Source organism: Gymnoscopelus braueri, assembly GCF_963280865.1.
Source record: "Gymnoscopelus braueri genome assembly, contig: SCAFFOLD_154, whole genome shotgun sequence".
Classification (NCBI taxonomy): Eukaryota; Metazoa; Chordata; class Actinopteri; order Myctophiformes; family Myctophidae; genus Gymnoscopelus; species Gymnoscopelus braueri.
Window position 1 is genome coordinate 136,848 of NW_027660684.1, and position 21,961 is coordinate 158,808.

The 21,961-nt window shown below is 43.4% G+C and overlaps 1 protein-coding gene across 1 annotated transcript in view; it reads left to right on the forward strand.

The window, feature by feature from the left end:
• The window catches only part of LOC308081307 (cytosolic phospholipase A2 gamma-like), a 147,220-nt gene extending 127,492 nt beyond the window's left edge, over nt 1-19,728 (forward strand). Inside the window, exons 18-21 of the mRNA XM_080457690.1 lie at nt 216-296; nt 15,448-15,602; nt 16,518-16,686; nt 17,848-19,728. Of these exons, the coding sequence (XP_080313816.1) occupies nt 216-296; nt 15,448-15,602; nt 16,518-16,686; nt 17,848-18,008 (566 nt within the window). The 3' untranslated portion in view covers nt 18,009-19,728. The remainder of the gene's footprint in view (nt 1-215; nt 297-15,447; nt 15,603-16,517; nt 16,687-17,847) is intronic.
• The last annotated feature ends 2,233 nt before the right edge of the window (nt 19,729-21,961 follow it).

Sequence of the window (21,961 nt, forward strand, 5' to 3'; positions counted from 1 at the left end):
ATATGTCATAAAACCCTAATGGGTTTAAGTAGTGAAAAACACTCCTGAATTTAAAAATAAACGTTGAATTATTGATAATGCTGTATGTTCTGTCCACCTATGAAAGTGTTCTGCATGGTCATATTACATTTACAGCATTGACCTATCATAGTAGAATAGGGTTTAATAACGCCTTATTTGTCTAGTACCAATGTACAATATATGTCTAATTTCAGAAAAGTGGCGTTTCATGATAAGCGCCATAAAAGCCACTTACACCTGGGGAAATACATACAACTTCCTGCACAACATGAAAGGTGAGACCAGAACTCTGACAGAAATCATAACTATTGATGAAGGCTTTGTGTTCAACTCTTAAGGGAAACAAATCCAATCGTTTCAATCAATGTTCAATCACAAAAATGCTTCCCATAAGTCAAAAAGTGTAGCATACCAATATTAAGACAGAAAAACCTCATAGTTACTCAATTTGTTTTCATTTTACGATAAAATACACAAGCATGCACTTCATGACCTGAACTAAAATATGAAGTAAACATAAGGTCATTCGATCCGTTATTAATGTGGTGTCAACATTTTTGGATGTATACAGAGCACTCATCTCCAGGTTTACTCAAGAGAAGCACTCATGCTTTTGCAATCTCATCAAAGTTCAATTCCAGTTGTTGAGAGTTGTGAAGATTATGCTATTAATGTAAGTGTTCTAACATCTAATATTACATACTCCTTAAAGTTCTGACCGGTAACTGTAGATTATATATAAGGAAGGATATACAAGGTTTCAACATATGAGTTTTTTTGAGGACAGGAGTATCTGAGCACCCTCTGATACTCTTTAAACAAACATTTTTACTCTGTAGACTGACGCCCTCAACAGGTGCTTTGAGACTATACACACACTCTCTCTCTGTCTCTCTACCTCTCTGTCCGTATCTGTCAAAGCATGCAGGTAACAAGAGGGCGAAAATGATTAACAGTCTGCTTAGTAGCACGACTTCAAAGGCGGCTGTGTTGGAACTCCCCTCACTAAAACACACAAATGACATGATGAGTTATGATTCAATTAGTTTCGTTCTAGCCAGGGATATCTCTCAATATGACCACACACACACACACACACACACACACACACACACACACACACACACACACACACACACACACACACACACACACAAATACCTTATTTTATTTTGAAACTTGATTTTAGTATATCAAGTGAAAAATGTCATACGGTTATGATGACCATGTTTTGATTTCATTTTAATCTTTGTAAAGTATTAGAATGGAACTCCTAAAGACTGTGTGAACTCAGTGAACTGTCTCTCATTGACTCTCTGTCTAAGCAGTGTGCGCTCAATGACCTCGCTGAAGGCACGTGCTTAAAGGGTAAGACCACTTTGGTAGAGGTTTGGGTTGTGTAGTTACCTTGCCATGATGTAGCTCCAAAGGTGGACAAGACATCTAAAATAATTGGTCCATGGATTATAAATTGATAATTCAAAATGTGCTCCTCATTGACTTACATTGTACGGTAAAACAGCTCTCAAAATCACTCTTTCAGCACATAAACAAACACAAACAAAGTTGATTCAGACAATATAGAGCATCACAAAACCCAGTACTGTTTTTTGTTTTAATAAAAATGGTAACTTCCTGTTAATTTAGCTATTTTTATTAAGAAGAAAACCTGGACTGGATCCGTGGATCCGGATCTTCAAATAGTAAAATCAGCAGGAAGTTGACATTTTTGTAAAAAAAAAAAAAACAGTACTGGGTTTGGTGATGTATGTTGTATATTGTCTGAATCAGCTTTGTTTGCGTTCATTTATGTGCTAAAAGAGTGACTTTGAGAGCTGTTTTACCATACAATGTAAATCAATGAGGAGCAAAATTTGAATCATCAATTTCTAATCAATGGAACAATTATATTTGATTTTTTTGTCCACCTTTGGAGTTACATCATGGCATGGTGGATCTGCTTGGCACCTAGCCAGATAGATGGTTGTTAAGGAGGAGCTGTGATGGGGTGGGAGCACCTGGCTCCCACCCCATCTTCTTAAATCTCTTTAAGAAGATAAATATGAGGGAGTTCTTAAATCTCCTCCCTCATATTCCCCCAATAAAAGTACCTGTTCTGCTAGAGTTTAGTCACTTCGAGGAGCCCCCAGCTGGGGGGCACACCTCTGGAAGCGAAGCTCTGCCACTTTTTTGACTTTTTGGACTTAGCCAAAATTTCAGCTGAGACACTTCTGATACTCTATAATTTTTGGGAGATCTGGGGGACACGGTGGCGCAGTCGGTAGTGCTGCCGCCTCACAAATAGAAGGTCCTGGGTTCAGTCCTGGGTTCGGTCCCCGCCGGGGACGCTGTGGGCGCTGGGGGCGTGTTCTCTCCTCCGCGTCATCAGTGCCCATGCCCTAGGTGGGGTTGGCGAAAGGGCCTGTCTGTGTGGAGTTTGCATGTTCTCCCTGTGTCTCCTAGTGTAGGTACCCTCACAAAAACATGCGGTAATCCTGCTCTCTATACTGCCTCCCCCTGGTCAGCCGGGGTGCCTGATGGAGGGGAAAGTAACTGGTTGGAATAACGTGTTCCTTCCACGCGCTACGTCTAACCAGGGAACCTCCCCCTGTCAGGTGATAAGAAGTGGCTTGCTAGCTCGCATGCATTGAAGGAGGCATGAGCTCGGCTCTAGGCTCTCCCTAGGCTGGCAGAGGGAGTGTAGCGCCCAGAATTACATAGGTAATTGGCACTGGCTGAAATAATGGTTTCAAACATTGTGGAGATCTGATACTTAGCACTTTTCAGAGATTGAAACATTCTGTGCATTTTCTTGGAAAACAAGAAACATAGCGATATGGATTCAGTGATAGAAAAAAGGCTCTTAAAAACTCTCTATCCTGTTTGTGGAGACCTTGCGCTTTACAATGTTCCAAGAGAGACATTCGCGAAATGCTTGCGACACGCTTTCACTTTATTTTGTAGACAAAAAGGACACATGGATCCCCTGGAGTAAGTCCAGCGAAACCTTGCAGTATGGTACACTTACAGATACATAAATCACACCTCATTACACTTCATGAGAGTAGATGACAGGAGCTATCGCTTATTTATAGACTAATAGGGAGTGACTAGAGTTTATATCTATGGTCCCTTTCATAACTGTTGAAAGGGTAAGTGACAGTGGAGGGACTGAGCTTGTAGAAGGGAATTAATATCAATTTGTCAGTATAGGATTATAACTAAATAATTCAGAAATAATTACTAGTTGTAATAATCCTGACAATTGTATTAAAGGTTTCCGCGGAGACAGAGTGTTAGTCCTGCCATCTAACTAAGTTAAAGGCAACCGGGACGAGTTTTGAGTAGAGTCCTCAGTGTGAGTTAGCCCAAAAAACAGTGACGCTATACTGAATTGTGTATGCTGTTGGGGAATAAATCACTGACAGTCTCTAAACAATAGGTCAGTGGATATAAATATTGGGAGCCCGCCTTTCTTCTCCCTCCCTTCCTTGTAACAGTAATGTGCTCATTAGCGGTCATAAAAAGGTCTTGAGTCATGGACGAGACCAGTGACACATCGTGAGTACATTGTTATTAATAGGGATTCCACGATAAGTACCGGACAAACTAACTTGGAAATCTAGCCAAACATAATTAATTCCTTGAAGGCTAAGGGCCAGCTTGCCAAGGTTTAGTAGATCCGTGATTCCTATAGCTAACAGATTAATGAACGTGTTAGCGCCAGCGAGTAGATTCCAGTTTGACATATTCTGGGGTTCATCGTTAACTTAGAAAACTCCTGGAGCAGGGAGTCTCGTCCTGTATTCTGAGAGCCCGTAAGATTAATAGAGATGGTTTGGACGTTTTGAAAATTGATTTCCTAAAAATGTATTGACTGACATCTTAATGACATCTGATTGATTTAGGACCCTTTCGATAAGTCTTACTCAACTCTTTCAATACATGGAGTGTCCCCCTACATTTAACACAAGATCATCACAATCACAGATGATGAAACAAGATTGCATAAAATGAACAATACAAATAGGGCGCCGGCCTAGTAACTAGGGGTTACGTATGTAACCCCAGTTTTATTAGTATCGTAAGTAATATGCTTACTTATGGGATATCATCGCCCCCTAGCGATGCGCAGAGCACAACACATGGGCTCCCGGTTACAATTCCTATTGGATAGGGTCATGTTACGCGACACCGGTAAACCGGAAGGGTATAAATACCCTCGCTTCACTTGGACACTCCCTCTGAAAACCTTCACTCTAGACGCCACAACGCGCACAGAAGGGGTTTTAGGTAAGCATATTACTTACGATACTAATAAATCTGGGGTTACATACGTAACCCCTAGTTATTATAGCGTATCTCTCAGTATAGCTAGGGAATTTTAGCAAAATGTTTGGACCATCTGTGAAAAAATTTACTACCAATAGCTTTCTTCACCAATGTGTTCTTATAGGTGTCTAGAATCACCTCTCAATTTATTTAAACCCAACACCTCGTGGAAAATCCTGGAGAGACAATCAAAGTTAAGGAGCCCTGAGGGCTTGGGTGAAAAATATGAAAAGAAATAAAAGTCTTGTGAGGTGTCCAACTAGGGGTTTTCAGGGGTGCTGAATCCATTCCAACCATTATTTTTGAGTAAAAATGTCTCCCTGGCCATCTAATATTGGTATATTGGTTCTTGTTAGTGTATAATCAGTGTATAATCAATGGTAGGGGATTGGGGTGTTGTTGAATTGATTCTATTCTGAAAAATAAAATAAGAAAATATTGCTAAACACTTGATAAGAGTGTACACCTACTGTGCACATGCTCAGTGGGATACACTGTCTGCATGTGGGGAAGGAGCGGGAGTGTTGCATCCTGGAAAATATTTCTGGACGATTTTAAGGTACGGTAGTTTATCTACTTTTTGGCATTTATTTTCCTCTGCTGGCAAAACTTTTGATTACTGTGAATTTAGATGTCAATTTTCTCTAGCCTATTGCTTACATTGAACAACCATTAGTTAAACAATCATGACACTTGTCTTTTAGTAGACAACATGGAAGAGGATTCTGTAGCTTGTGGCTTAAGGTGCTTCATCTGTGGTGGTCCTGAGACTGAGATTCAAAAGCTCTCAAAAGTCACCCAAAAAGGCTATGCACAGATTTTGTCTTATTATTGTTATTATTATTATAGTGTGGATGTGTGGATGATGTAGCATTAATCAGAAGACTACATGAGGACTGGAAAAACTGAGATGACCCCAAACTAAGATACCATTTGGAATGCAAAACCGAGCTATACAGTCGTGCAAGAGGTATATCCACTGGAAATCGTACGTTTTTTTCACTGTGATGAAAGTTGCCACTTGCAGATTTCAATCCTATTCTATGTTGTGAGTGACATCATAATTTAATAAAAACTTTAAACATAATCTATTCTTTAGAGCAAGATGAGCAAGACCAACGGCCAGGCAGGAAGAAAAGACGCAGGGCATTGTCTGGGTCAAGTAGTTCAAGTGCTAGCTGGCACACTTGATCTACCATAATACTTGCATCCTTTGCAATGAAGGTATCAATGTTGGCACATTGAAAAGAAACCCTGGTAAGTCTTTTGTATGTAAGATTCAAATGAATTTTGATAATTGTTTTTCTTGCTCCTCATTGTAGGCTTCCACTCAAAGTAAAATTATTTAATCATACTGTATGTGGCTACCTTTTATCCAGACAGATCTCGGCAGTTGTATCGTGCACCTGATAATGTCTACCAGGACCAACTGAAAAGGAGTTTGATGCAGAGAGCAAAGCGACGAGGTGATGACTGGGGACTTGAAGTCGCTGGTCGCCTGGTGGCAGAAGAGGCAGTATATCATATTCGATGCAGAAGAGACTTTAAGAACCCTGTTACAAAGGCTGAGGTAACATTATATGGATACACAATACAGCTGTACAATACAACTCACATTTCTTGTCCTGAGGGAAGAAATATAATTTTTAATAGTGAAACTTTTGACTTCAAAATAATTTATTCTGCAAGATTGATATGGGTCCAGTAATGAGGGGGACTAATAAAGGATAAGAAATGTGAGTTGTATTGTACAGCTGTATTGTGTATCCATATAATGTTACCTTAGACTTTGTAACAGGGTTCTCAAAGTCTCTTCTTCATCGAATATGATATACTGCCTCTTCTGCCACCAAATCTATAATACCAGACAGGTGACCAGCGACTTCACGTCCCCAGTCATCACCTCGTCGCTTTGCTCTCTGCATCAAACTCCTTTTCAGTTGGTCCTGGTAGACATTATCAGGTGCACGATACTGCCGAGCTCTGTCTGGATAAAAGGTAGCCACATACAGTATGTGCATGATTAAATTATTTTACTTTGAGTGGAAGCCTACAATGAGGAGCAAGAAAAACAATTATCAAAATTCATTTGAATCTTACATACAAAAGACTTGCCATGGTTTCTTTTCAATGTGCCAACATTGATACCTTCATTGCAAAGGATGCAAGTATTATGGTAGATCAAGTGTGCCAGCTAGCACTTGAACTACTTGACCCAGACAATGCCCTGCGTCTTGTCTTCCTGCCTGGCCGTTGGTCTTGCTCATCTTGCTCTGAAGAATAGATTATGTTTAAAGTTTTTATTAAATTATGATGTCACTCACAACATAGAATAGGATTGAAATCTGCAAGTGGCAACTTTCATCACAGTGAAAAAAACGTACAATTTTCAGTGGATATACCTCTTGCACGACTGTATAGCTCGGTTTTGCATTCCAAATGGTATCTTAGTTTGGGGTCATCTCAGTTTTTCCAGTCCTCATGTAGTCTTCTGATTAATGCTGCATCATCCACACTCTCAGAATAAGACAAAATCTGTGCATAGCCTTTTTGGGTGACTTTTGAGAGCTTTTGAATCTCAGTCTCAGGACCACCACAGATGAAGCACCTTAAGCCACAAGCTACAGAATCCTCTTCCATGTTGTCTACTAAAAGACAAGTGTCATGATTGTTTAACTAATGGTTGTTCAATGTAAGCAATAGGCTAGAGAAAATTGACATCTAAATTCACAGTAATCAAAAGTTTTGCCAGCAGAGGAAAATAAATGCCAAAAAGTAGATAAACTACCGTACCTTAAAATCGTCCAGAAATATTTTCCAGGATGCAACACTCCCGCTCCTTCCCCACATGCAGACAGTGTATCCCACTGAGCATGTGCACAGTAGGTGTACACTCTTATCAAGTGTTTAGCAATATTTTTATTTTATTTTTCAGAATAGAATCAATTCAACAACACCCCAATCCCCTACCATTGATTATACACTGATTATACACTAACAAGAACCAATATACCAATATTAGATGGCCAGGGAGACATTTTTACTCAAAAATAATGGTTGGAATGGATTCAGCACCCCTGAAAACCCCTAGTTAGACACCTCACAAGACTTTTATTTCTTTTCATATTTTTCACCCAAGCCCTCTGGGCTCCTTAACTTCGATTGGCTCTCCAGGATTTTCCACGAGGAGTTGGGTTTAAATAAATTGAGAGGTGATTCTAGACACCTATAAGAACACATTGGTGAAGAAAGCTATTGGTAGTAAATTTTTTCACAGATGGTCCAAACATTTTGCTAAAATTCCCTAGCTAGTATGCTTACTTATGGGACACATAAACGGCCCCTGGGGGAGCCCCCAGTCCACAACCCTACCCATCCGCTCGCCTAAGGCCCCAGGTCTCGCCCCCGGCAAGACCATGGCCCCCAGGCACCCTTGACCCCTTGGGTCAGGATGCGGAAAGGATCAAAAGGCAAGCCCCCGACAGACCAAAAGTCCTGTCTCATGAAACTAGACAGGTCAGACCCCAGTCCACCCACTAGTGACTAGGGATGGAGCTCGTTAATTTTTATTGATAATGAGCACCTTATCGATCCTGCTTATCGAACCGAGCTTTTATCGAGCCCACTATCGATCTTTTTCTATTATTAAGAAAAAAGACGTGAGACGAAAAATTCTGAACAGAACCGGTATCTTTTTTTATTGGCCAGTTGTGACAGTGAGTTTGTGGCTGACCACTATCTAAAATTAAATGAAGATGACAAAAGTTAAAAATATTCATTAAAACAACCATTCATATAATGTGCAATAAGTGTTAAATGGCTTTATATTATGAATAGTACTGTAATAATTACTATAAAATCTCCATGTCTCTTCAACTCTTTATAAACAAAGAATGCATATTTATTCTTTTTTCTTTGTTTTAACTAAAATATATCACTCGCATTACATTTTACTAGGGCCTTCAAATACAGTACTTTTCTAACAGACAGAAGGCAAGTGACCTTTTTACTTTTGGAAAATAATATTGAAGAAACGGTTAATGTGTGTACTGTCACTTTAAAAGCAAAAAAACAATTTATACTTCATCGTACGACGGTGTCACGCACCAAACATAGCCGATCTCCAAGCTCACACTGCGTCTGTTCGCACCACGTTGTGAGCTTGTAGATCTGCCATTTTCGGCAACGATAGACTGAGAAGACGGACACGCTCAAGCAACACTAGTTATTTATTCACAGGGAGATCCCAAACGGATTATTATCAATTGGATTATTAAAATTGTCAACGGAGACTTGCTACCTTGGGTAGAAGAGGACGAGTGAAACTTTTGAGCGTTTCACTCGTTAACGCCATTGTTTCACCGCTGCACCACACATGTAAACACAACAACGACGCAACCACCCGAGTGTACAAATGGAACCAAATGGACGCTTACAGTCCCCTTAAAATAGTGATGTAGTGAGCCAATAAAATTCCTCTTCCTTGTTTCCCCGGGAAACGCTGTTTGGCACAACTTGCAGCTATCAATACACTTTTAGACCGACATGTTTGTGCCAGCGTGGGTGATTAGATTTATTTCTTGATCGCCTTGTTTTGATAGTTTAGACATGACGTCATGGGCCGCTGCACTCGATAACAGGCTCGACAAGCCCAAAGCTTATTGATACCCGGGTCTCCATAAATTCATGCCCGGGTATATAATGGACCCGGTTTTCGAGCTCCATCCCTACTAGTGACAAGAGAAACCAGGGCCTCCTCTTCCCCGGACCACGCCTAGCCGGTCCAGGGGAGGCTTAAAAGGCTGCACAAGCAAGAAGAAAAGCATGCCCCTAGGCACGCTCTGCATTCACCTGGCTTGAACCAGCCGCTACACCCAAGACTGTGTGCTCCATCTCAGATGCCGCCACGTCAAGGCTGTAAAAGGTCGCAAGGGTCGAAGGAGACGACCAGTTCGCCGCAGAGCATATCTCCTGCATCGACACCCCTCTGTAAAGGGCCCAAGATGCAGCAACACCCCGAGTAGAGTGGGCCCTCAGTCCCACCGGGACAACAGACCCACCACTCTCATAGGCCAACGGAATCGCTTCCACGATCCATTTGGACAGAGTCGGTTTAGCCACCGCCTTCCTCTGACCCCGGCCAAAGGAGTCGAAGAGCTGAGACGACCCACGGCCGACCGCCGTCTTCTGACAGTAGAGCCTCAAGGCTCTCACCGGACAGAGACAGTGCAACCGTTTATCCTCCGCCGATGTGAACGGCGGTGGATGGAAAGCCCCCAGTTCCACCGGGGCCCTAGCTATCATGCCGGTCTTAGACACAAACGCCAAGTTGGGTTTTAGCAAAACCCTCTTGCCGTCGTCTGAGAACCACATGCAGTCCTGGCTCACCGAGAGCGCCTGCATGTCACCGACACGTTTAGCCGTACATAGGGCCACCAGGAGCCCCGTTTCAGATCCACGGTTTCAAAAGGCTCAAAAGGGGGGCGGCACAGTGCCTCCAGCACCACTGCCAGGTCCCATTTCGGGAACAAAGGTCTGTTGACCGGCCTAGCCCGCTTAGCACTGGCCATAAACCGTTGCACTAGCGGGTGATGGCCCACCGACTTGCCATCAAACCCATCGTGGCAAGCGGAAATGGCCGCCAGGTACACCTTGATGGTAGAGAAAGCCAAACCCTGGTCCAACCTGTCCTGTAGGTAGACCAGGATGCTTCCCACAGGGGCCTGGAAAGCCACCACCGCCGGTGACTGTTCCAGGCACCAGGACTCAAACATATTCCACCTGACGTCGTACTAACGCCTGGTAGAATCTGCCCTAGCCCCCTGTATGGTGGCTACCACGTCAGGGGGAAGTCCTTGCGAGCTCAGACTCGTCCTTTCACGGGGTAGACCCACAGGTCTAGCCTCTGGGGGTCCTCGTGGAAAACCTTGTTCCCTCCCTGTTTCAGAAGGTCTCTGAACAGAGGGAGAGGCCACGGCTCGTCGTAGAGGAGAGGAGAGATCTCCAACCTCCACACACCCCATGCTGGCACCACCAGCAGAACCGTCCCGCCCTGGGTTCTGATCTTCTCCAACGTCGGAGGGATCAGCTTCAGGGGCGGGAAAGCATATAGTAGTCCGCTCGGCCACCTGTGTGCCAGAGCGTCTACTCCCAAGGACAGGTCCTTGTCCCTCACCGAGAAGAACCGTGAGCATTTCGCGTTCTCTCTGGATGCAAACAAGTCGACCTGAGCCCGGCCGAACCGGGCCCAGATCAGGTTCACAGCCTTCGGGCAAAGCGACCATTCCCATTCCCCATAACGGAGCCCCCCTCTGGACAGCAGGTCCGCCCCACTGTTCAGGAGGCCCGGCACATGGGTGGTGCCTAGCGAAGCCAAGCGTTGCACGCTCCAGAGCGCCAGCTCGCGCGTTAGTTTGTCCAACACAAGGGAACCCAAGCCTCCTTGTTTGTTGACATAACACATCGTTGTGGTATTGTCCGTTCTGACCTGGACATGACACCCCACAATGCGGCTCTCGAAGTACTTGAGAGCGAGGAAGGCCGCCAACAGCTCCAGGTAGTTGATGTGGGCCTCCCTCAGTGCGGAGTCCTTCGTGGACAGCCCCCCAACCTGAGAGGCTGGCGTCCGTGGTAATCACCTTCCGTGAGACTACTGCGCCTATCTTGACCCCTTCGGACAAGAAGGTCGCATGTGTCCACGGCTTGAGTGACACCACACACCGTGGTGAGACTACCACCTTCCGAGAGCCCATGGAGTGCGGGATCCCCAGAGCCCGCATCCATCTCTGAAAAGGCCTCATGTAGAATCTGCCCAACCGGATCAGGTGTATGGCCGAGGCCATGAGACCCGTAGCTTGCATGCATGTTCTGTACGTGACCCGACGCCCCAGGCGTAGGGAGCGCACACATGCCAGAAAGCCGGCTATCCTGTCCTGAGACAGGCGCGCCACCATCGTGGTCGAATCCAGTGAGATCCCCACGAACGTGGTTTGTTGGGACGGAATCAAAACGCTCTTCCGAGCGTTGATTGTGAACCCCAGGGACTGTAGGTGCGCAATGGCCAACGCTGTGTGCCGCGCCACCTCCTCCCTCGAGTCTGCTGCCAGCAGCCAGTCGTCTATGTACGTCGCCAGACGAAGACCCTGCTGCCGCAGCGGAGCTATCGCCGCCTCCGTGCATTTCACGAAAACCCGGGGGCTCAGTGACATGCCAAACGGTAGCACCGTGTACTCGTACACTTTGCCTTCGTAGCCAAAGCGCAGGAACTTCCGGTGCGGCGGGTAGATTGGGACGTGAAAAATAGGCATCCTTGAGATCTATACTCGTCCACCAATCTCCTTGTCGTATCGAGCGCAACAACGTTGACGTTGTCAGCATTCGAAAGTTGAAGACCTTCAGAAATCTGTTCAAACCCTTCAGGTTCAGAATAGGTCTCACGCCCCCCCCTTCTTTTTCACCAGAAAATATTCAGAATAATAACCCAGCGGGTTCTGATCCGGGGATAATTCTCTGATCGCACCCTTGCTCAGGAGAGACAAAACCTCCTCCCTCAGCGTTATGGACGCCTGGCCTGACGCACGAGAGAACACCACTTTGGTTGTTAGCGGAGGCTTTCTCGAGAATTGCAACCTGTAACCCTTTAGCACGGAACGAAGCACCCAAGGATGCGTTTCTCGTCTTTGCGCCTGACGTCTCCTGCTCCAAGAGAACCTTCAGGACGCTCCCAGGAGCTGGTTCTGGTGGAGAAAGACCTGGACGTACCTCGTTTACGTCCAGCGGCGCGAGTCCCACCTGTGGCACCCTGCTGACGCGGCCTAGCCACAGCAGGGACGGTGGGGTAGAGAAGGCCTGCGGTTGTCTCGTCCATCTGCTTCTCCGCTGCCTTGGTCCTGGTGATCAGGTCGGTGGCGGTGTCGAACAAATTGTCCGCTCTGAGTGGAAGGCCCATTAGACCCGTAGTCAGTATGGCCTTACATCCAGTAGCGAGGTCGAGCCATTTGACCCTCTCCAGGTCCGCGGTGAGGGCCATGGCCTGGCCCGTCCACATTAGTCCGTTGCAGGTACAGAAGATTGCGAGCTGGACCAGCCTCGCGAGCTCCACCGCATCCCTGACGAACTCGGTGTGGACGTCCACCGCAGGCTTGTTTTCTACCAGGGGCCTCGTCACCAACTCTTGAAGTTTTACGGCGGCCGAGCCCTGGAGAAGTGACACTACATTCAAGGCCTTTGTAGCCGAGGCCGAGGCCTTGTAGAGTGTAGACAGTGTCACGGTGTTGGCCCTCTTGCCGTGGTCAACGAAGACAGGCTTCTCTCCCGTACCTGTTTTCACCGAGCCCGGCTTCGCCTTCTCGATGGCGGAGGCCAGGGTCGAGTCCATGGGTGGGAGGCCAGCGACCCCCAGGTCTCCGCCGGTGAGAATGTCCGCCACGAAGCCTAGCTTCTCCGGTTCTCTTCTTCCCGCCGCCCACGAGAACTGCACTGCACCTCTGACGCCACCGGCCTCGGGGAGCAGCTTGGACTCAATCTGTCGGGGGGGAGGGGTGTCAGACCTTGGAACCCCGGGATGGGGACCCGATGGATAGCTTGGCCGGTTCCATAGGCTGCGCCAGGCCGCATCTGGCGATAGCCCTCTTTAGCACGACCGAGACGGCCTCATCGGTCTCCTTTGCCTGGCTAGGAGCCTCCGAGGTTTCTACCGTCTCTGCTGTAGGCCCAGGAGGACCCGGACTGGTCATCGTTAAGTTCAAGTTTTATTTGAAAAACATCATAGCATAACAATATGAATTATGATGTTTCTGACAGTAAAATAATTGAATAAAACAAGAGGACCGCTCTATAAAATACTAAAACTTAAACTAATCATCAATCAAACATCAACATCAATAAAAATGTCTCCTCCTGGGACTGCTGGTAGGAGGTGAGCTCCTCCTCCTCATCCTCGTCTCCCCCAACGTGCAGTACGCTGTCTCCCTCGTCGTCCGAGCCGCTGCCGTCCGGTGTCGGTGTGTCGCCCCAGGTGAGGAGGGAGGCGGGGGGGAGAGAGGAGGGCCGCTGTCGTGGTATGGCCCGATGGCCACGACAGCACTGGCCGGGTCCGGCGACGAGGTTAGCGCCCTTAAGGCTTCCTCGCGCCGGACCTTCCTGATGGCTCCGCTGGAACGTGGGGCCGCGGAGAGCGGAGGGCCCATGGATCCCTGGCTAGCACTCACCGCCGGCGCTCCGGAGTCCATGGCGAGGGGAGCGTCGAGGCGAGCGCCGCTGCTAGGCGAGGCTGCTAGCATGGTAGCTCTGGAGAGCCAATGTTCCAGCTGGAACACGGTGACGTTGTCGCAGGGCCCGCACTTGTCCTCATCTCCGCCTCGGTGGCGAGCGAGCCACGCGTGATTGGGCCCCAGACAGGAGATGCAGAGGCGGTGTTGGTCGTCCGCGGCGACGAGGAGACTGCATCCTCGTAGGCCGCAGGGACGTGGCGCCTCCATTCCTTCTTCTCTGTTGAGTACAAGGTCAGAACAAAGGCTAGGTAGCCACCTAGCCTAGCCGTTAGCTTCCGGCCTAGCCAAACTAACACGGCGGCTAGCTCAGGCCTCGTGGCACAAAATAATAAAGATGAGGTGGTAACACGGGAGCGTTAATTTAACCGAAACTTTTTACACGAAAGCGCCCGTAGAGTGGCACTGGGTGCCCTCGCTATGGGTTTGTTGGAATTCGCTTAGTTTCTCCGTTGTTTGCTGTGCTGCTTCAGGCTCTGTGCGCGTTCGCGTTGGCAGAGTGAAGGAAGAGGGAGTTTCCAAGTGACGCGAGGGTATTTTTACCCTTCCGGTTTGCCGGTGTCGCGTAACATGACCCTATCCAATAGGAATTGTAACCGGGAGCCCATGTGTTGTGCTCTGCGCATCGCTAGGGGGCGATGATATCCCATAAGTGAGCATATTACTGAGAGATACGCTATAATAACTATAACTAGAAAGTACTGTTCCTGAAGAAACAGTGTGGGATCGCTAAGGATGAATGTTGATAGTATCACACTAGAAAGTACTGTTCCTGATTAATTCTGTCTTACCTATTTATATTACATATTGTGATGTCACGTGAAGCTTGACCAATCCAAAAACGGGCGGAATAATAATAATCAGCATTATAATCAGATTCAAATGCATTATAGACATGGGCTTAATAGGAAGTGTTACCAAAACATTTATTGCATATTGAAAACTAGAAGAAAGTGCTCCTCGGAGCACAGGTCTCCGCCAGGTCAGGTAGGTTATTGTGGCCTCCTGGTGGCGCTATAATAGGCAAATGTGAAAGGGTGTCATTTCTTCTTAGGCCTTTCACGGCAATCGGACACTGCATTCATGATTTGAGGCAGTTTGGGCCAAAAATGTGTTTTGCTAAATTAGACCTGCTTGAGGCGCTATAACAGGCCAATGTGAAAAGGGTGGCATTTCTTCCTCTGCCTAGTGGGAATGCACGTGTGAAATTTCACGGAAATCGCAAGCTGCGTTCTTGATTTAAGGCATTTTGTTCAAAACGGACCAAACCTGCCAACTTTGGAAGGCAACCTTAGCCAATCAGGATGGAATATGGAAAATCGGATAGGTCCGTGTTGATCACATGACTATAGAGATACTGTGTACTGATTTGCGTGATGTTTGGATAAAATCTGTAGGAAAAAAAAAATTGGGGGCAGAGGTTCTGAATTGGCATCCAGGGAGTTTCGCAATGACCGGACCAACGGTGACAGAGATTAGCTGCTAACAGACAGATGGACACACGGACAGACACACGGACACACTGGCGGACGGACAGGGGGTAAAACATACTCTCTAGCCATGCCTTTCGGCCTGGCGGAGACAATAAAGTAAATCATAAAAAAAAGGGAACACATTTTAGATAGTTCAGTACTTATGCTGTTTATTTCTTTACTTCATCTTTATTAAGGACGTGAATGAAAGAAGATCCATACAAAAGTATTGTCGTCAGCTGAGGATATGCATAGCATAGACATTATGTTATTACATTAGTTATACAAGAAGTTGTAATGTATTTTTTAATATACAGTATGTTGTAATGTATATTGTAATGTATTTTGCACAGCTGAAGAAGTAGACCGCGATATCCTGGGATCACAAACGAGGAGCTTCATTGATGCTGGGCTGCTGCTGAATTCTCCCTACTTCTCCGTCCTCAGAAAAGAGAGAAACATCGATCTCATCATCTCCCTCGACTTCAGCGAAGGCGACCCCATGACGGTAATGCACGCATGCACTTCTCCTGTAACTTTCACCAGCAGAAATACATACATGTATGCATACATACTAGGGCTGACCTTTAATTAAAAAATGTTATCGAAACTTCTGGGCCTTAAAACAATCAAAATTCGAAGCTTTGACAACGGGGCCCGCTCCGTCGCTCACCTTGATTTGCGTACTGGGCGCTTGGCTCAGCAGCAAAAATTAAGAGGGGGAAAAAAGTATTTGGCTGCGTGTCCGATACAGTGGTTGAAAAAGTACTCACATGTTGTACTTAAGTAAAGTAAAAGTATCAATACCGACTAGATCACATGAGATAATGTGAAGCGATTTGTGTGATGTTTGGACAAACTCTGTGGGAGTAAGATCCTGGCGGTGCTATAACAGGCTGATGTGAAACATTTGGGGCAGAGGTTTTTACTTTGCCTCCAGGGAGTGTGTATGCAAAGTTAAGTGCCGAGCGGTCCAAGGGTGCCGGAGATTATCTGCTCACATACGGAATGACACACGGGACGGACACACACACACGGACAGGGGCGGAAAAAAAATCTCGGCCACTCCTTCGGCCTGGTGGAGACAATGAATAAATAAATAAATAATATTAAAAACATAATACAGTAATTAATAAAATGAGTTCGCTCAAGTCTGCAGTATGTAATACATAACCACGGTAATGCCATAATGCAGTTATTGTCCTCCTAGCCATACTAAAACTAATCCTAACCATAACCCTAGCACTGCATATAGGACACACTATCAGTAATGATAATTTGTTATAATTATAATTCCTCCCCCTTGATTACATTCACACATAGCTATTTTGAATACAGCATGAATAGCCTTAAAGAACTATTTAAAATATTATTTTTAAGAATGAAGACATTGTGGATTTATATTTGTTTCTTATTTCTACAGACAATTGAAGATGCTCATAAGATGTCCAAGGCCATGGGTATATCTTTCCCACATGTTAATTTTCCAGAAAATGACAGAACAAAACCAAAGGATTTCTACGTGTTTCCAGGACACAACAACAGCCCAACAGTGATCCACATGCCTCTGTTCAACATCGTTAACTGTCCCGGTAACTGTTCTATTTGTATTGTACATGAACATATACTTACTGTCCATCCAAATATCTTCAGGCAACACAGAGGGATCCTTCATATCGTCGCTGTCGGGTGGAAACCTTGTATGTTCAAAACCGTTACTTTTTTTTTGTATAAAAAAAGTTAATAAAATTGTGAATATTCACATTGCGATGCGTTGTGAGCTATTATTTTCACTCCTTTTTTGCCACAACGAAGTAGGGCATTAATCTACAAAAAAACGTACAATGTTGAAATATGGAGATACAAGGTTTCTGCCCAACAGCAACAATATAGTTAATGAAAAAGCATGATTTTACTGATTTAAAGAGTTACCATATTTGTTCATGTTAACGATTTAATTAAATAATGTTAGTTTAGTCGACCTTAACCCATTAAAAGCGTTACATTTTTTATTTTAGCTTTAGGATGGGGCAGCATCAGAAAAAGGCAAGCCCTTAGTGATGAGCGGGCCGACCCGTAACCCGCGGGTCAACCCGCGGCGCGGGTGGGTCGAGTCAGGATTTCAGAGGAAATTATGCGGGCTGCGGGTGAGCGGGTCAGCCGCTCTCACACGCAAAAAAAAAAAAAAATCACATGCTCTTGTTTTCTCTTTATTTCTAATAAGAATAAGAATAATAACAATAAAACAGTTTGAATACGCTTGGGGTGTATACTTGAAGATTATTTTCCTTCATGATTTTACTGATTTTTTTTCTTTACCGCGGGTTGCGGGGCGGGTTGAGCCATAGATTTATATATGGGTTCGCGGGGCGGGTTGAGGCGGGTTGGGTTCCGTGGCGGGGCGGGGCGGGGCGGGTCATGAAAAAACCCGACCCGCACATCACTACAAGCCCTTATAATGAGCATTAGTGAGGAACAATTATATGAAGATAAGGTTGAAAATTGGTGAACTGCTCCTTTATGGTCTTGGTTTGGTACATTCATTAGGTATTTCAAATACCCTCAGATGGACCATAACGGAAATGAAAACAATAACACTCTAATATCAAATCTAATAACACTACCTTAATTCAGTGAAATCTATTTAATAAACTATCCATTATGTTGTTGTGTGGGTGACATTGTGTATGTTACTGTGTGTAATTAGAACAATGTAAAATATTTGTGTTTCTACTTTCTCATCTCTGCATCAGATGATCTTGAAGAGATGAGAAAGGAATACAAGACCAAGCAATTGTCATTAAGTCCTGCACAGATCAAAGAGCTGATGGAAAGAGCCGCCGCAAATGTGATAAACACCAAGTCCAAGCTGCTGGAGGAGATTCTGAAGGCCGTCAATAAAAGAAGGTCCTAAAATGCATTGTCTAGATGAGGATTCCAGGGTCTTTACACACATAGACTTTCAGTTGAACCAGAACAGTGGTCCCCAACATTTAACAGAATGAAAAATGTATCAAATCCGAATTGAAAAACTAAAATCAAAAGCAAAATGAACTACAGACATTTATTCCATGAAAACTATTACTATTTTCACTATATTAGAAATAGGGCTTAAGTGATTCATAATGTGTATTTACTATTCATCGTTTGGGTTTTGAGCTAAACATTTTGGGAAACATTGACCTAAGAATAGACCTCATTGATAATAGAAAGGACAGAGGTAGGAAATGAAATTAGGGAAAAAAGATTCTGAGCAGGAAGAAACACACACTCACACTGGCAATAAAATAGACGCATATGAGTGATTATAGGAATAGTGTAATAATGCTTTAAGCATAAGAGTAAGAAATTATGATCTTTATTTTTAGCTAACGCAGATTTAACACAATTATATTCTCTTTTACTAAAACCACTGGGGTCATACATTATGTCTTGTTTAAGGTGCTGGTTGTTACTTAAAAACCTTTCTTTAAGTGGAGTGAAAATTATAGTCCTTTTTCACTTCTTTATTGTCCTGTCAGGTGTTTGGGGAAAGGGTTAATAGTAAAGGTGTGGCAAGGCTGTGTTTAGATTAAGATGACATTATTGTAAAATCATATAGACCATTACAGCTGAGCTGATGGTTTGGTGATCATATAATCTTGTTGCTTAACCCATTTAGACCTGAGGCCGATTTTAAAAACACCTTCTAAATCCTGACCTAAGTTTTCTGAAAAACAAATACTGTATGTATCCAAAAAAAAAAAAAAAAAATGTTGCTACAGTATATACAGTAGGAACAGGAACCCCAAAAGGGGTTCTCGTCTTGAAAGGTATATTTACACATAGGGGTTCCCGCCCAAAATGGGGTAAACACAATAGTTAAAGGGATAGTTCACCCAAACAATAACTTTTTTTCCTATAGATTAGACTTGAATTCATGGATATTGTTTTGTTTTGGTCGCATTGCGGTCTTTGTCTGGACTCTTAAGTGGAGTGAAAATTATAGTCCCTTTTCACAAGGATGCAGTCTTCTTTGTCCTGTCAGGACCTGTATGTACTCTGTATGGTCTTTATTGTCCTGTCAGGACCTGTGTGTTGTTTGATGAAAGGGTTAGTAAAGGTCTGGCAAGGCTGTGTTTAGATTAAGATGACATTAGTGTAAAATCATATAAACCATGACAGCTGAGCTGATGGTTTGGTGATCATATAATCCTGTTGCTTAAACACAATAGTTAAAGGGATAGTTCACCCAAACTCTAACTTTTTTTCCCTATAGATTAGACTTGAATTTATGGATATTGTTTTGTTTTGGTGGCATTCCTAAGCCAATAATTTGATGACCGGCAGCGGTTCCGTATGGAGACATACGGAACCGCTGCCGGTCATCAAATTATTGGCTTAGGAATGGGACGAATATCCATGAATTCAAGTCTCCATAGGATGAGTAATCGATAGAAGAAAAGTCTTTTTGGGGGTGAACTATCCCTTTAATATGCATATTAATCTATGAATATTCATGTTTTATAATTAGATTAATGTCCTTTCTCATTGGTGTTTTCTATAGGATGTTTGTCCTAAAGTTTGGGTATAAATACTGAAGCTCCTGCTGTACAGGTGCAAAATGATTTTTGAATAAAGTCTGAATAGATCAAGGAATTGTCCTGTGGATTCTTGGATGTAATTCAATGTGAATGTAACTGATATACAGCAGTTAATACTTATGCGTATGACAATCACATCATGAATCACTACATAGATGAACAGACATATGAAAGAACCATAATGTGTTTTATTCTTTTGATAATAGTGTGACAATATACATTTACATACCTTTATCATCAATAAAGAGGTCAAAGTCGAAAGTTATAATTGTTTTCAAAATGTCTCAAAATCTTATGAAAGTAGCACATCACAAAGCGTCACATTGCAATGTGTTGTGAGCTTGCAGATTACTATTTTCTAATAGACAAAGTTTAAATAGGGCTTAATTGATTAATGTATGTTTTTTAATAATAATTAAATCCAAGTAAAACTAAAGTTTTCAAATAATTGTAGTGGAGTAAAAAAGTACAATATGCACACATGCACTTCTACTCAGTGCTTCCTAAGTAGGAAGCACTGAAAAATGGACTCAAGCAAATTATAAGTACTTCAAAATTGTACAGTACAGTACTTGAGTAAATATACTTACTTTCCAGCACTGAACATGTGGCCTGTCGCCCAAACAACTGTAGATGTCTAGATAGAACGGAAGTCAATATGCTAAAATTACTTAAATCCATACTTTATACAAGTTGTAGGTGTCGCGCAGAAATACAGTAAATAGCCGAACTACAAGTTAACTTGTGAGCTTGTAAATCTACTATTTTTCATTCTGCTTTTGATCTGGTAATTAATGGCAATTATTTTAATTTTTTTTAAATAATAGGTGTCTCAGATAATAAAATACATGAATAAGATTGAATAAATAAATGAATAAAGCCCACATTTAGCCCAAGCAGTTAATTATTCTATTAATACAATGGTCTAATGGTCTACATGCACTAGCCTACTAGTGCACTAGAAGTCCACTAGATGGCACTCCAGCCTAAGCATGTTACTTATGTAATTATTATTGTATATTTTAGATTTACATCACCTAACCAGCTGTAACAAAAAAAACACTGTATACTAAAATATGATCATATTATAATAATTATTACAGTATATTTGCATTTGTATTATAGTATGTTTATTATAAACTAGATTGTCAGGTCAATGTGCGACCTTCAAATCCAGTCCTATATTGCGCTGATCAGAGCAATGGTCCCCGAGTTATGTCCATTTGAAGTGTTAAATACTGTAACACTGCTGTAGTGCCATAGGTGTGCAATTTACTTTTCAGGCCACGCATGGCTCCTGGTGTAACTATTGTCATAGCAGATCCCTGATCAGTGTTTGTGACAAGTTTGCTGCAGATTGGAGCAACAACAAACCATTGATTCATAATGCAACATTATTATGGCAATCATTAAATTATATTAAAGTATTAAGCTACAGCAAGCTTCTGGCACATCTAATGGTGTTTTCCCATACACATCGCCACGCCTCTACTCTACTCAGTTTACTTTGGTTTTCCACTGCACTGGACCCCTCTCATAGTCCCCCTCCCCCCAGGAGGTGATCATCATAGCAATCGGCCTCCCATCTAAACCCGTGGTTCCCAAAGTGTCTCCCCGGGACCCAAACTAGTAAAAATAGCAGATCTACAAGCTTGCATCGTAAAATGTATTTTACATACATTTTAGAGATTGCTTTATTTAAAGACATCCATTATTATCTTGTGTATATTATGCTACTGTTGATGAGCAAGTGACAAATAAAACCTCTTCATATAGTATGCAGTAATGATGATGGTTGAAATACTTTTAAAGATGGGAAAAATTATCATTTAAATTGCTGTAAATTCACATCATGTGAAAAACAGTACCTGTGTTACATTTTGGCATTCTAATAACGTCAGAAAGACCCTCAGCGACACCTAGTGGCATTACATGGAACTTACCCCAGTGTTGGATTTTGCAGTCAGAGTGAGAGCTGTGTATATTTCCCCCAGGAGATCAATAAAGGTCTAATCTTATGCTGTGTTTGATTCATCATTATTAGTAATTAGAATCTGAGTAACTAGTTAATTGTTATTTTTTTAGCCCATATTCTTGTTATGTACAGCAGTGGTTCTCAAAACAACAAGGATCCCCTAAATATTTGGCCACAGACCTCCATCTGAAAACATTTTGTGCCAGGGTCCCCCATACAAGATTCGTGTGACCTTGTATATCGGCTATATTCAAATGGTTAATGTATATATTGTAGGTTTAAAGTGGTTAAGCTGATTTTGATCAGACT